General features: G+C 51.8%; 1 protein-coding gene across 1 annotated transcript in view; it reads left to right on the forward strand.

Annotated features, from left to right (window-relative positions):
- LOC119956413 (GRB2-related adaptor protein 2-like) overlaps nt 1–9,011 on the forward strand; it is a 51,033-nt gene extending 42,022 nt beyond the window's left edge. The window contains exons 4-6 of the mRNA XM_038783611.1: nt 1,576–1,744; nt 5,507–6,184; nt 8,746–9,011. Coding sequence (XP_038639539.1) covers nt 1,576–1,744; nt 5,507–6,184; nt 8,746–8,925 — 1,027 coding nt within the window. The 3' untranslated portion in view covers nt 8,926–9,011. The remainder of the gene's footprint in view (nt 1–1,575; nt 1,745–5,506; nt 6,185–8,745) is intronic.
- Nucleotides 9,012–15,587: the final 6,576 nt, after the last annotated feature.

Raw genomic sequence — 15,587 nt, forward strand, 5'->3', positions numbered from 1 at the left:
AGGTACTCTAAATTTATTTCATTAAAAAAAAGATATCTTGGTAAAATCAAAGGTAAAAATTCATGAAGCGACGATTGTCCCATATTATTACATAGATCTGAGTGTTGGAGTATGAGAAAAGTGGATGGGCTACTTGGCCCATCGAATGAGAACATGACTTGCAAAAGAAGCAATGTTTATATAGAAGATTGAATATTAAGGTTTACTAAATCAAGGCAGTTCAATGATGTTAAGACACAAGTCAGTCAGAATTGAACTGAATGGCAGTACAGGCTTGGGGAGCTGAATGATCTCCTTCTGTTCCTGGCTTCTGGAAATAATCTTGGCACTCCGTTTTCTGGAATGTCTTTAACCCCAAGCTTGCCCCTATCTGTCCCAAGATGTACAGGTTAGGTGGATCAGCCATGCGAAATTGACCCTTAGTGTCCAAAAGGTTAATTGCCCCTTAGTGTCCAAAAGGTTAATTGCCCCTTAGTGCCCAAAAGGGTAGGTGGGGTTACTGGGTTACGGGGATAGGGTGGCGGCGTGGCCTTAAGTAGGGAGCTCTTTCCAAGGGCTGGTGTAGACTCGATGGGCCAAACGGCCTCCTTCTACACTGTAAAACTCTACGATTCTACGATCTCAGCTGCCCGCATCTTAACAAAACTAGAAGGGAAGCAAACCCAAAGATTCTTGTGAGAAAGAAAAGGCCAAGGTTTGACCAAACAGCAATTCATAAAATTCTGACAGAATGGGTGGGGAAAAAAAATAACTGGAGGCCGTCGATTCAAGATAGTCACCAAAAATTCCAATCGGGAATTCAGCGGGAACGTCTTCAGCCAGAGAGTGGGGAGAATGTGGAACTGACTCCCACAGGGAGGGGTCGAAGCAAATAGTGAAGATACTTTGAAGGGGAAACTAGACAAAATAAAGAACATAGAACATACAGTGCAGAAGGAGGCCATTCGGCCCATCGAGTCTGCACCGACCCACTTAAGCCCTCACTTCCACCCTATAACCCCAACCCAATAACCCCTCTTAACTTTTTTGGACACTAATGGCAATTTAGCAATGGCCAATCCACCTACCCTGCACGTCTTTGGACTGTGGGAGGAAACCGGAGCACCTGGAGGAAACCCACGCAGACACGGGGAGAACATGCAGACTCCGCACAGATAGTGACCCAGCGAGAAATCGAACCTGGGGCCGTGGCGCTGTGAAGCCACAGTGCTAACCACTGTGCTACCGTGCTGCCCACATGAAGGTAAGGGATGAGAGGGTTACAATGGTAGATGTAGATGAGGAAGGTTGTAAAGAGGCTCGAGTGAAGTATTAATGCCAGCATAGACTGGATGGGCTGAATGGCCTCTTTCCATGCAGTATGTCCAACGTAACCTACGTAAATGAGAAACGAAGAGAACAGCGGCTACATGACAGGGTGGCTTTTGACCCAATGTTCCACGTCCCGTTCCCTGAGCGTCAAACAATGCTCATCCAGGCGCCAATCCAGGCCCCAGTCCCTCGATGGCTCCAGACAGCCAGAATTAGAATCACATCGTTACTGGGTTCTCAATTGGAAAGTTATTTCATATTCAGGCATGAGGATGACGTCCAGCATTTTAAGGTCCTGCGTGATGGCAAAGGCCACTACTTCCTGTGGTCGGAGAAGTTTGACTCCCTGAACAAGCTGGTGGAATATTACAAAGGCAGCTCGATCTCCAAATCAACGCAGATCTACTTGAGGGACTCCAAGAAAGAAGCAAAGGTACGTCTAGGTGTCAGCTGAGACACAGCGAGAGTGCGCGCACCAACTCTCCACTCCAGAAATTCGAGACACACATTCTAGCTCGCAGTGTAGTCCTGAGGGAGTGCCGCACTGTCAGAGGGTCAGTACTGAGGGAGTGCTGCACTGTCAGAGGGTCAGTACTGAGGGAGTGCCGCACTGTCAGAGGGTCAGTACTGAGGGAGTGCTGCACTGTCAGAGGGTCAGTACTGAGGGAGTGCCGCACTGTCAGAGGGTCAGTACTGAGGGAGTGCTGCACTGTCAGAGGGTCAGTACTGAGGGAGTGCCGCACTGTCAGAGGGTCAGTACTAAGGGAGTGCCGCACTGTCAGAGGGTCAGTGCTGAGGGAGTGCCGCACTGTCAGAGAGTCAGTACTGAGGGAGTGTCGCACTGTCAGAGGGTCTGTACTGAGGGAGTGCTGCACTGTCAGAGGGTCAGTACTGAGGGAGTGCCGCACTGTCAGAGGGTCAGTATTGAGGGAGTGCTGCACTGTCAGAGGGTCAGTACTGAGGGAGTGCCGCACTGTCAGAGGGTCAGTACTAAGGGAGTGCCGCACTGTCAGAGGGTCAGTGCTGAGGGAGTGCCGCACTGTCAGAGAGTCAGTACTGAGGGAGTGTCGCACTGTCAGAGGGTCTGTACTGAGGGAGTGCTGCACTGTCAGAGGGTCAGTACTGAGGGAGTGCCGCACTGTCAGAGGGTCAGTATTGAGGGAGTGCTGCACTGTCAGAGGGTCAGTACTGAGGGAGTGCCGCACTGTCAGAGGGTCAGTACTAAGGGAGTGCTGCACTGTCAGAGGGTCAGTGCTGAGGGAGTGCCGCACTGTCAGAGAGTCAGTACTGTGGGAGTGTCGCACTGTCTGAGGGTCTGTACTGAGGGAGTGCCGCACTGTCAGAGGGTCAGTACTAAGGGAGTGCCGCACTGTCAGAGGGTCAGTACTGAGGGAATGCTGAATTGTCAGAGGGTCAGTACTGAGGGAGTGCTGCACTGTCAGAGGGTCAGTACTGAGGGAGTGCCGCACTGTCAGAGGGTCAGTACTGAGGGAGTGCCGCATTGTCTGAGGGTCAGTACTGAGGGAGCGCTGCACTGTCAGAGGGTCAGTACTGAGGGAGTGCTGCACTGTCTGAGGGTCAGTACTGAGGGAGTGCCGCACTGTCAGAGGGTCAGTACTGAGGGAGCGCTGCACTGTCAGAGGGTCAGTACTGAGGGAGTGCTGCACTGTCTGAGGGTCAGTACTGAGGGAGTGCCGCACTGTCAGAGGGTCAGTACTGAGGGAGTGCCGCACTGTCAGAGGGTCAGTACTGAGGGAGTGCTGCACTGTCAGAGGGTCAGTACTGAGGGAGTGCTGCACTGTCAGATGGTCAGTACTGAGGGATTGCCGCACTGTCAGAGGGTCAGTACTGAGGGAGTGCTGCACTGTCAGAGGGTCAGTACTGAGGGAGTGCTGCACTGTCAGAGGGTCAGTACTGAGGGAGAGCCGCACTGTCAGAGGGTCAGTACTGAGGGAGTGCCTCACTGTCAGAGGGTCAGTACTGAGGGAGCGCTGCACTGTCAGAGGGTCAGTACTGAGGGAGTGCTGCACTGTCTGAGGGTCAGTACTGAGGAGTGCCGCACTGTCAGAGGGTCAGTACTGAGGGAGTGCCGCACTGTCAGAGGGTCAGTACTGAGGGAGTGCTGCACTGTCAGAGGGTCAGTACTGAGGGAGTGCTGCACTGTCAGATGGTCAGTACTGAGGGATTGCCGCACTGTCAGAGGGTCAGTACTGAGGGAGTGCTGCACTGTCAGATGATCAGTACTGAGGGAGTGCTGGGAATAAATGATAATTCGGGCAGCACGGTGGCACAGTGGTTAGCACTGCTGCCTCATGGCGCCGAGGACCCAGGTTTGATCCCGGCTCTGGGTCACTGTCCATGTGGAGTTTGCATATTCTCCCCGTGTTTGCGTGCGTTTCACCCCCACAACCCAAAGATGTGCAGGGTAGGTGGATTGGCCACGCTAAATTGCTCCTTAATTGGAAAAATGAATTGGGTACTCTAAATTTATAATAAAAAAGTGATAATTCGATTAGCAGCATGGTAGCACAGTGGTTAGCACAATTGCTTCACAGCTCCAGGGTCCCAGGTTCGATTCCTCGCTGGGTCACTGTCTGTGTGGAGTCTGCACGTTCTCCCCGTGTCTGCGTGGGTTTCCTCCGGGGGCTCCGGTTTCCTCCCACAGTCCAAAGATGTGCGGGTTAGGTGGATTGGCCATGATGAATTGTCCTTCGTGTCCAAAATTGCCCTTAGTGTTGGGTGGGGTTACTGGGTTATGGGGATAGGGTGGGGGTGTGGGTTTGGGTGGGGTGCTCTTTCCAAGAGCCGGTGCACATGCGATGGGCCAAATGGCCTCCTTCCGCACTGTAAATTCTATGATTGTGGAGCCAAACAAGAACTAGTAAAGCCTGTTTTGGATGCATTCCAGCTGGTTCCAAAGAAATGTTTATGTTAAACTTGTTCTGTGCCCCACTTATTCCTGTTGTGTTTCTAACAGGCAGGAAACTGTCAGAATAAATGCAAATGTTACATTGTTCAGGAGGGGATGACACAACCGGCATTTATATAATACTCTTTACATGGGGCAAAGCCAAAGAGGGAGACATCAGAACCAGTGACCCAAAGCCTGGTGTTAAGGTGCATCTTGTAAGAGGAGAGAGAGGTCGGGATGGAGAGATGGTAAAAAAGGGAAATCTGATGTTTGCCACACTGGCTGCTGAAGACACGGCCGCCAATGGAGCGATTGAGATTGGAGATTCTCAACAGGCCAGAACTAGAGGAGACAGTGAATGCAGAAGGTTGTAGAGCTGGTCGAGCAACAGGGATCGGGAGAAGCGAGACCATGGAGGGATTTACAAATCAGGGTGAAAATGTTAACTGAGGTGGCTAGGGAGCGAATGCAGATCAACGAGCAGAAAGAGCGATAAAGCCATTCCCTTTGTCACTGGATGACTGACATTTTATATATAGAATTGGTCGGGAATTGGGAATGAAAGCTCAGAAATTCACTCCTCAGTGCCACCGACTGGCCAGAATCTGCAATTACATTGTTACCAACAACTGTTTACATACGATGGGCGTGATGGAATGGCTCGGCAACACGACGGGGTTGTTAAATCCCGTGAGAGGCCTTTCATGAGATTGGCAAACGCCTCGCGAGATCTAACGACATATCACAAGACACTGCCCCGAAGAGGTGTTGTGAGTGGGGGGTGGGTGGTGGGCTCGAGGACCCCCGGAGAGGCTGGGGCAGTGGGGGGACATGGAGATCACGATGGAGGGGCAGAAGGGTGCCGAACGGTCGGGGCGACGTTTACAAATGGCGCCCCGATCCACGCGCCATCTTCCTGAGCCTGTCTATGCAGGAAATGAGGCAAGTGCGGCCTTAGTGGGACGTTCCTGAATGATGCCAAAAACAGCGGCAGAATCCCGTTAGATAGCGGTGTCATTCCCAGCGCTGTAGGCAGCAGGAAACACCTCACTATATACGCCCGAGACGGGACACTTTCTCCGCGTTAAATCTCGCCCAATATTTCCATTTTACATGTCAGGTAAACACTTCCAATATGAAAAGTTGACATAAAAGCATAACCAGAAAGGGGTAAGATGAAGGGCTAGCCTGCAGAAGCTTCTGAGTTTTAATACTTTGCAGGGTGTGTATATGTGTGTGAGCGATCTGAAATGCAAAGGACTTTTAAGAACCTTTCTTTTTCAGGGAGGCTACAATCATCCTGACCTGCGAATGCCAGATCCACGAATGATAAGCCCTCGAATGCCAGATTCCAGAATGCCGGATTCCCGAATTAAAGATTCCCGAATGTCGGATTCCCGAATGCCGGATTCCCGAATGCCAGATTCTCGAATGCCAGATTCCCGAATGTTGGATTCCCGAATGCCAGATTCCCGAATGTTGAGTCTTCGAATCCCAGACCCTCGAATGCCAACCCCTCGAATGCCAGATCCTCGAATCCTAGATCCCCGAATCCCAGATCCTCGAATGCCAGATCCCCGAATCCTAGATCCCCGAATGCCAGATCCTCGAATGCCAGATCCCCGAATCCCAGATCCTCGAATGCCAGATCCCCGAATCCTAGATCCCCGAATGCCAGATCCTCGAATGCCAAGCCCTCGAATGCCAGATCCCCGGATGCTAGATTCCCGAATGCCTGGTCCCCGAATGCCGGATTCTCGAATGCCAGATCCACGGCAGGCTGTCTCACCAGGATCAAGTGCACTGTTCAGCGACACCCCATCAATGTTTCGAAAGGGCTCCAGCGCACAGCCGTCATTCAATGACGGGACATCCAAATTCAGGCAGTCCAGTAGCCCGCAGCCCCCTTTCCAGGAGCCACCATCGGTGGTGAGGAAAGCCAGCGAATGCCCGCCGGTGCCAGTAAGTCTGATCATTGGCTTGTCGGAGAATCAGATCCCTGTTTTGTGACGCTGTGAAAGGTTAGGAGGGCGAGTACAGAGAGAGATGACGGAAACACTCTGCACAGCAGCAAAGACCGTGCGCTGCTGCGCCGATGTAAAGGCCAGGCCAGCGTTAAGGTGGAACATTCCGGTCAGATCCTGGTCATCCCTGGGAACGTGAAAGCCAGGAACTCCTCCCTCTGCCCAAACTCACTCGGAAATCCTACGATTCTGTCTCACTGCCACAAGTCTCCACTCTCATCATCCAACATATTTGCTCCCTAATATCATCTCTCACTGCCCAAGCAGCGGTTCCCTCTATTTTCCTGTCCCTCTCTCTCTCTCTCTCAAAGAACAATACAGCACAGGAACAGGCCCTTCGGCCCTCCAAGCCTGCGCCAACCATGGTACCTGCCTAAACTAAAACCGTCTGCACTAACGGAGTCCGTATCCTTCCATTCCATTTGGGGCAGCAGGGTAGCATGGTGGTTAGCATAAATGCTTCACTGCTCCAGGGTCCCAGGTTCGATTCCCGGCTGGGTCACTGTCTGTGTGGAGTCTGCACGTCCTCCCCCTGTGTGCGTGGGTTTCCTCCGGGTGCTCCGGTTTCCTCCCACAGTCCAAAGATGTGCGGGTTAGGTGGATTGGCCATGCTAAATTGCCCGTAGTGTCCTAATAAAAGTAAGGTTAAGGGGGGGGTTGTTGGGTTATGGGTATAGGGTGGATACGTGGGTTTGAGTAGGGTGATCATGGCTCGGCACAACATTGAGGGCCGAAGGGCCTGTTCTGTGCTGTACTGTTCTATGTTCTATGTTCATTCCCACCCTATTCATAAATTTGTCTAGATGTCCCTTAAATGCTGCTATCGTACCTCCTCCCACCCCCTCCCCAGGCAGCGAGTTCCATATATTTACCACCCTCTATAAAAAACTTGTCTCGCACATCTGTTCTGAACTTCTCCCCACGCACTTTAAACCTACGTCCCCGAGTACTTGACTCTCCTACCCTAGGAAAGAGTATCTGACTATCCACTCTGTCCACGCCACTCATAATCTTGTAAACTCTCTCTCTCTCTCCCTTAACCTTGACTGCATCTCCTTCTGTCTCCGGCTCGCTCTTTTTCACTTTCTTGGAGTCACCCTCAGTTCTGCCTACCCAAAGCCGAGGGTCCTATATTTTCTCTTTCTTTATTTCTTGTAAACCTGTCTCTCATTACCTTATGTGTATCTTTCTCATGTCCCTCCCATTATTTTCCTCCCTCCCTCTCTCTCCTTTCCTCTCTGTGCCCCTCTCTCCTCCTTTCTCTCTCCCTCTCTTTCTCACTCACTCTCTCTCCCACTCTCTCCTTCTCACTCTCTCCCTCTCACGCTCGTCCTTTTCTCTCTCTCCATCCCTCCCCCTCTCCTTCTCTCCCACTCTCTCTCTCTCCCACGCTCTCTCTCTCTCTCTCTCCCTCCCTCTGTGCGTGTCTCTCTCTGACTTGCTCGCTCTCTTCCCCACCACTCTACCCTCAACTCCCGGGCCCCTTAGTGCTCTTCATCTCCCATTAACCTGGGGTGACAGGATAGAGTAACCACAGCAGACACAAAGATCTGTGACTATTACTGGCCAACTGCGTGTTTTCAATGTTCCTTTCAAACATTGTCAGATGCTGCCAACTATGCAGTACCTGTACAGACCCATCTCATCGTTGAACAAGTTGCTACTGTCTCAAATAGATTGTCAAAAGATCCAGAGGGAAGGAGAGGGGTGTGGAGGAACCCTTAATGCGGCAGGTTGTTATGATCCGGAATACTGTTGGAGGCTGGGAACAGATTGCAAAGGAGCTTTCAAAGGAGGAAAATTCGCAAGCCTCTGGGGAAAGAGCTAGGGGGGGGGAATGTGGCAAGTTAGATCGCTCTATTCAGGAGCGAGCACAGCTAAAATGGCTGAATGGCCTCTTGCTGTGCATTTGATTCTCTGGTTCACGACCTGAGCTTTAGTGAAGAATCTATGACCCCGGGGAGTTCATTGACAGTCTAAGTTGTCACTTTTTGAGGAACAAAGGAGGCCATTCAGCCCCTCGGGCCTGTGCTACGTCATGGCCCTGATGCACCTCAACCCTATTTGTAACAATAGCCAGCATTTATATAGCGACTGTAACATAGTAAAACATTCCAAGTTGCTTCACCCAAGGGAGTCTGGGGGTGAGAGAGACAGACAGACAGAGGGGTTTAGACAGAGAAGTCCAGAGTTTATGGCGCAGCCAGCTGAAGATACGGCCAGTAATGGGGGAGAACGATGAGATCGGGGGTTGCTGAAGAGGCTAGAATTGGAGGAGGGCGGAGATTTCAGCGGGTTCGAGGAGGTTACAGAGATAGGGAGTGGGTTTGAAAGCAAGGGGAAAGGAAATGGGATGGGAATTTTAAAATCGAAGAGCCTACGTGGGCTGGCGAGTGCTGGGAAATGGGTGGAACGAAACTGGGTGGGAGGTGTCTGTCTTTGTTCCGTATCTGTTGACACAGTTTCTCACTCAAAGCTTTCCCCCCCCCTTCCCCGCAGAAAGCCAGGCGAGTCCGGGCCCTGTTCGACTTCACAGCTGAGGCAGACGACGAGCTGGACTTCAAGAGTGGCGATATCATCGAGGTTCTAGACAGCACCGACCCCTCATGGTGGAAGGGGTGTTTATGGGGGCGTATTGGATTATTCCCAAGTAACTACGTGGCACCGATTAACCGGTGACAGCCCCCTGCAATCTCTGAAGAGTCATCACTTGCTTTCTCACCCCTCAGAATAGTGGTCAATAAAATATTTGTGCTTGAACAAAACTTGATGTTATTGGTCTGAATCAAATCCCGTTTTAGATTTTTCACTGATTTTGGACTGATTAAATCTTTTCATCAAAAACCAAGTCGGGAATTTCCAACAAGGAGCTGTCTAGTTAAACACTTTAGGGTTTGTTGACTCAGCTTGCTAAACAGTGGCACTGTCAGCCTGCAATGGGCCTGAACCAGGTCCTTTCAGCGGTGAGATCAAGCTGGCTTTGAGAAGATGGTGGTGAGGAACATCAGCATCGATATCTTCAGAGATTCAGCTTCCAATCTGAATCTGCATCCATAACCTCCACCGTCAAAAATAAAGCTTGTGGTTTCCTTCATGTCTATCCAGCCAGGTCGGTGGCTACACTCCCCGCCTCTGAGTGAGACGCTCATGGGCCAAGTCTCACGACACAGACTCCAGCCAATAACTGAGTTTGACTTTTTCAGTGCAGTACTGAGGGAGTGCTGCACTGTCAGAGGGTCAGTACTGAGGGAGTGCTGCACTGTCAGAGGGTCAGTACTGAGGGAGAGCCGCACTGTCAGAGGGTCAGTACTGAGGGAGTGCCGCACTGTCAGAGGGTCAGTACTGAGGGGGTGCCGCACTGTCAGAGGGTCAGTACTGAGGGAGTGCTGCACTGTTAGAGGGTCAGTACTGAGGGAGTGCTGCACTGTCAGAGGGTCAGTACTGAGGGAGTGCCGCACTGTCAGAGGGTCAGTACTGAGGGAGTGCCGCACTGTCAGAGGGTCAGTACTGAGGGAGCGCCGCACTGTCAGAGGGTCAGTACTGAGGGAGCGCTGCACTGTCAGAGGGTCAGTACTGAGGGAGTGCTGCACTGTCAGAGGGTCAGTACTGAGGGAGTACCGCACTGTCAGAGGGTCAGTGCTGAGGGGGCGCTGCACTGTCAGAGGGTCAGGACTGAGGGTGCTGCACTGTCAGAGGGTCAGTACTGAGGGAGTGCCGCACTGTCAGAGGGTCAGTACTGAGGGAGTGCTGCACTGTCAGAGGGTCAGTACTGAGGGAGTGCCGCACTCTCAGAGGGTCAGTACTGAGGGAGTGCCGCGCTGTCAGAGGGTCAGTACTGAGGGAGTGCCGCACTGTCAGAGGGTCAGTACTGAGGGAGTGCCGCACTGTCAGAGGGTCAGTACTGAGGGAGTGCTGCACTGTCAGAGGGTCAGTACTGAGGGAGTGCTGCACTGTCGGGGTCAGTACTGAGGGAGTGCTGCACTGTCAAAGGGCCAGTAGTGAGGGAGTGCCGCACTGTCAGAGGGTCAGTACTGAGGGAGTGCTGCATTGTGGGAGGGTCAGTACTGAGGGAGTGCCGCACTGTTAGAGGGTCAGTACTGAGGGAGAGCTGCACTGTCAAAGGGTCAGTACTGAGGGAGCACCGCACTGTCAGAGGGTCAGTACTGAGGGAGTGCCGCACTGTCAGAGGGTCAGTACTGAGGGAGCGCCGCACTGTCAGAGGGTCAGTACTGAGGGAGTGCTGCACTGTCAGAGGGTCAGTACTGAGAGAGTGCCGCACTGTCAGAGGGTCAGTACTGAGGGAGTGCTGCACTATCAGAGGGTCAGTACTGAGAGAGTGCCGCACTGTCAGAGGGTCAGTACTGAGGGAGTGCTGCACTGTCAGAGGGTCAGTACTGAGGGAGTGCTGCACTGTCAGAGGGTCAGTACTGAGGGAGTGCCGCACTGTCAGAGGGTCAGTACTGAGGGAGTGCCGCACTGTCAGAGGGTCAGTACTGAGGGAGTGCCGCACTGTCAGAGGGTCAGTACTGAGGGAGTGCCGCACTGTCAGAGGGTCAGTACTGAGGGAGTGCCGCACTGTCAGAGGGTCAGTACTGAGGGAGTGCCGCACTGTCAGAGGGTCAGTACTGAGGGAGCGCCGCACTGTCAGAGGGTCAGTACTGAGGGAGTGCTGCACTGTCAGAGGGTCAGTACTGAGAGAGTGCCGCACTGTCAGAGGGTCAGTACTGAGGGAGTGCTACACTGTCAGAGGGTCAGTGCTGAGGGAGTGCTGCACTGTCAGAGGGTCAGTACTGAGGGAGTGCTGCACGGTCAGAGGGTCAGTACTGAGGGAGTGCCGCACTGTCAGAGGGTCAGTACTGAGGGAGTGCCGCACTGTCAGAGGGTCAGTACTGAGGGAGTGCCGCACTGTGGGAGGGTCAGTACTGAGGGAGTGCTGCACTGTCAGAGGGTCAGTACTGAGGGAATGCTGCACTGTCAGAGGGTCAGTACTGAGGGAGTGCTGCACTGTCAGAGGGTCAGTACTGAGAGAGTGCCGCACTGTCAGAGGGTCAGTACTGAGGGAGTGCCGTACTGTCAGAGGGCCTGTCAATCCCTTCCAGGTGAACGTTAAAAATTGAAGTTTCTAGGCTGTTGCTGAATGAAGACTTGCCGTCCCTCCCACAATTGTGTTTGCGATGAGATCGGATAAAACTCTGAGCATTCAACTGTCAATCAGGACGGGTGTGAGAATCTCGTGACGAGCTTCTCAGCAACCAAACCAGCAATGTGGATATTCCCACAGAGGGTCAGCCAGAAATACCTGTCCCATCCGCTTTACCTTTTCCCTCTGAATGGAATCTGCTGCTCGTCCCTATTGCTGCTGCCTCTGAGATAGAAAACGCTGATTCAATCCCAGCTCCCAACAACCTGGGCTTGGAATGCTGGCTCGGTGTGAAACCCTCCCATCCACTGGCCAGGGGTGAGATGCCCCATCATTGTGCAGGGTTGAGGCGGGGAGGGGGGGGGAGCAATGTGTCCCGCTTAGCGAGAGTAACTGCTCCCCCCACCCCCCACCTCCACCCGCCGCCCCTTTCACCCTGCCCCGAGCCACTACCACTAGCTCGATGAAGCCTGTCACACCTCTCGAAAAGAGTGGTAAAGTCAAACTCATCATTGCACAGACACGGGAACAACCTTTATCCCTCCTCTTCCGCTGTGTTCCGCCCAATCCCTATTCTGTGTCTGGAGACACTGGGTGGGATTCTTCCGCACGCCAGCCACCTGTTTCTCAGCCGTTCCATAAGACATAGGAGCAGAATTAGGCCACTCGGCCCATCGAGTCTGCTCCGCCATTCAATCATGGCTGATATTTTCTCATTCCCATTTTCCTGCCGTCTCCCCATAACCCCTGCTCCCATTATTAATCAAGAACCTATCTATCTCAGTCTTAAAGACACTCAGTGATTTGGCCTCCACAGTCTTCTGCGGCAAAGAGTTCCACAGATTCACCACCCTCTGGCTGAAGAAATTCCTCCTCATCTCTGTTTTAAAGGATCGTCCCTTTAGTCTGAGATGGTGTCCTCTGCTTCTAGTTTTTCCGACAAGTGGCGACATCCTCTCCACGACCACTCTATCCAGGCTTCACAGTATCCTGTAAGTTTCAATAAGATCCCCCCTCATCCTTCTAAACTCCAACGAGTACAGACCCAGAGTCCTCAAACGTTCCTCATACGACAAGCTCTTCATTCCAGGGATCATTCTTGTGAACCTCCTATGGACCCTTTCCAAGGCCCCAGCACATCCTTCCTTAGATACGGGGCCCAAAACTGCTCACAAATTCCAAATGGGGTCTGACCAGAGCCTTATACAGCCTCAGAAGTACATCGCTGGTCTTGTATTCTAGCCCTCTTGTCATGAATGCTAACATTGCATTTGCCTTCCTAACTGCCGACTGAACCTGCACGTTAACCTTAAGAGGATCTTGAACAAGGACTCCCAAGTCTTTGTGCTTCTGATTTCCTAAGCCTTTTCCCCATTTAGAAAATAGTCTATGCCTCCATTCTTCGTACCAAAGTGCGTAACCTCACACTTTTCCACATTGTATTCCATCTGCTACTTCTTTGCCCACTCTCCTAGCCTGTCCAAGTCCTTCTGCAGCCCCCTTGCTTCCTCAATACTACCTGCCCCTCTACAGATCTTTGTATCATCTGCAAACTTAGCAACAGTGCCTTCAGTACCTTCCTCCAGATTGTGAATGTATGCTGGCTGGGGGCGGGATTCTATCTTGTTGCAGCTCGTCAATGGGATTTCCCATTGTGACCACCCCACGGCGCTACGGCGGGAAAACTGAATCGCAACGACCGGAACATTCCAGCCGTTGTTTCTGACTGGGCTGCCACGCCAAGAAGCTTGTTGTCACCCAAGCCTTCAGGTGGGACCTGTGGTGATGTGCATCACTGTAGATACACAAGGGGTTAATGTAAGTACATGTAGACTAGCTAGACACTAGAGCAGGGGTGGGCAAACTTTTCCATGCAAGGGCCACATTCAGAAATTCACAATTTTAAAGGGCCGCATAGTATATTAATTAATAGTCCCGGTTGTAACCAATTAGCGTGCGGCATATACCTCAGCGCTTCCCCCGGCGGCATCCTGCCTTTAGCCCTCTTTTTCTCTACTTTTCAAAAATGGCGCTTCACCCGGTTATGATTCTGGGCGCCTCATATAGAACATAGAACAGTACAGCACAGAACAGGCCCTTCGGCCCTCGATGTTGTGCCGAGCAATGATCACCCTACTCAAGTCAACGTATCCACCCTATACCAGTAACCCAACACCCCACCCCCCCTCCATTTAATCTTATAAAAACCTTATATGACTTGATCTTGGTGGGCCGCATAAAGACCTTTGGCGGGCCGCATGTGGCCCGCGGGCCGTAGTTTGCCCACCCCTGCACTAGAGGGAGCACCAGAGACATGACACACAGACACTCAACCAATAGGTCAGTAAGATAGGACACGACCAATGGGAATTCACGATCCACACAGAGGTGACACTACCACAGGGGCATTACACCAACCCAAATATAAAGGACACAGCACACATGATCTTCCTCTTTCCAGTGGAGACTTAGTAAATACAGACAGGGTTGATTGTACATCACACCCACCACGTGGATTGTAGCAGACTGGTTTGTCAGTCTGAGTAGCTATAGAAGGATTAACAGTCGAGGCGAATCCAAGTAAGAGAATTGTAAATAGTTTAATAAACATGTTGAAGTTATCTCCACGTCTGAACCTTCCTTTGTCAGAGTGAACATCAAGGAAGCAGCTTATGAAATGAAAATCGCTTATTGTCACAAGTCGGCTTCAAATGAAGTTACTGTGAAAAGCCCCTAGTCGCCACATTCCGGCGCCTGTTCGGGGAGGCTGGTACGGGAATTGAACCGTGCTGCTGGCCTGCCTTGGTCTGCTTTCAAAGCCAGCGGTTTAGCCCTGTGCTAAACAGCCCCTTAGCTTATGCTATGCCAAGAGCATAACAAGACAGGACCCTTCCTCCCTCACCCCCCACCCCCTCCCTCTCCCCCAAAGCAGAAACACAAGCACCTTCACACAGCTGAAGCCTTTACAGTTGTTTTGTAAATGACAGGAATACTTAAATGAATCTGATGACACAATATGTGGCAGTTAATGATTAAGAGTGAAGGTCGATGGCTTGTCCGATATGGAAGTCATTTTTAAAGGAGGCAGTTAACAGTTAAGAGTGAAAGAGAGGAATCGATTTGGAAGCAGCTTGTGAACAACACATTGAGATCTACTCCCCCCTCAAGACAACAAGCCCCTCCAGAAAAACATCTTCAATTCTTCAGTGTTGGAGTTAGGAGTTGAGTAACTCGATCAGAACCTCACCTGCCTCTTGTCTGTAACACCTTCACTTGACCCGCAGTGGGTCGGAGTTTGGTAATTGGACTAGTAACGGCTGCGACTAAATCCAAAGAATGTGACACCGGACAAGAGTCACATTGGGCTCGAAATGTTCATTCTGTTTCTCTCTCCGCAGATACGGCCAGACCTGCCGGCTTTGTCCAGCACCGTCTGTTTATATCCGCGGAACACAAATTGGGCAGCTTGCAATTTGAATTCACATGTCAAAATCTGCAAATAGAAATCTGTGAACGGTGAACGTGATCTGGGAGAGGCTTAGTGTTCACTCGTTTCCTCCAAACTGGGAAAAAGGCTCAACACTACCTTCTTAGGGCAACTGGGGATGGCGAATAGATTCCGGCCTCGTCTACCACGCTCACGTCCAAAGCTTAAACTTTTTGTGAACAAGTCTTTGTGTGACTAGATCGATGTGGAGGCCACTGCATGAAGTGTTCTAGTCTTGGCTAGAATTCCCCCTGCCTCAATTATCAAGGCAAAGTTCCCTGACCTTTGCTATTGCTGCCGCCTCAGCAATGTGGTCAAAGTTGGGAAACCCCAGCAATACCGTGCGATCTGCCACCCTCTGGTGCCTCCTTCTCAAGTGCTTGAGTTTTGTTGCTCTTCTGGGGCAGCACGGTAGCATGGTGGTTAGCATAAATGCTTCACAGCTCCAGGGTCCCAGGTTCGATTCCCGGCTGGGTCACTGTCTGTGCGGAGTCTGCACTTCCTCCCCGTGTGTGCGTGGGTTTCCTCCGGGTGCTCCGGTTTCCTCCCACAGTCCAAAGATGTGCGGGTTAGGTGGATTGGCCATGCTAAATTGCCCGTAGTGTCCTAAAAAGTAAGGTTAAGGGGGGGGTTGTTGGGTTACGGGTATAGGGTGGATACGTGGGTTTGAGTAGGGTGATCATTGCTCGGCACAACATCGAGGGCCGAAGGGCC

The sequence above is a fragment of the Scyliorhinus canicula genome, chromosome 23 (genome assembly GCF_902713615.1).
Source record: "Scyliorhinus canicula chromosome 23, sScyCan1.1, whole genome shotgun sequence".
NCBI classification, from domain to species: domain Eukaryota; kingdom Metazoa; phylum Chordata; class Chondrichthyes; order Carcharhiniformes; family Scyliorhinidae; genus Scyliorhinus; species Scyliorhinus canicula.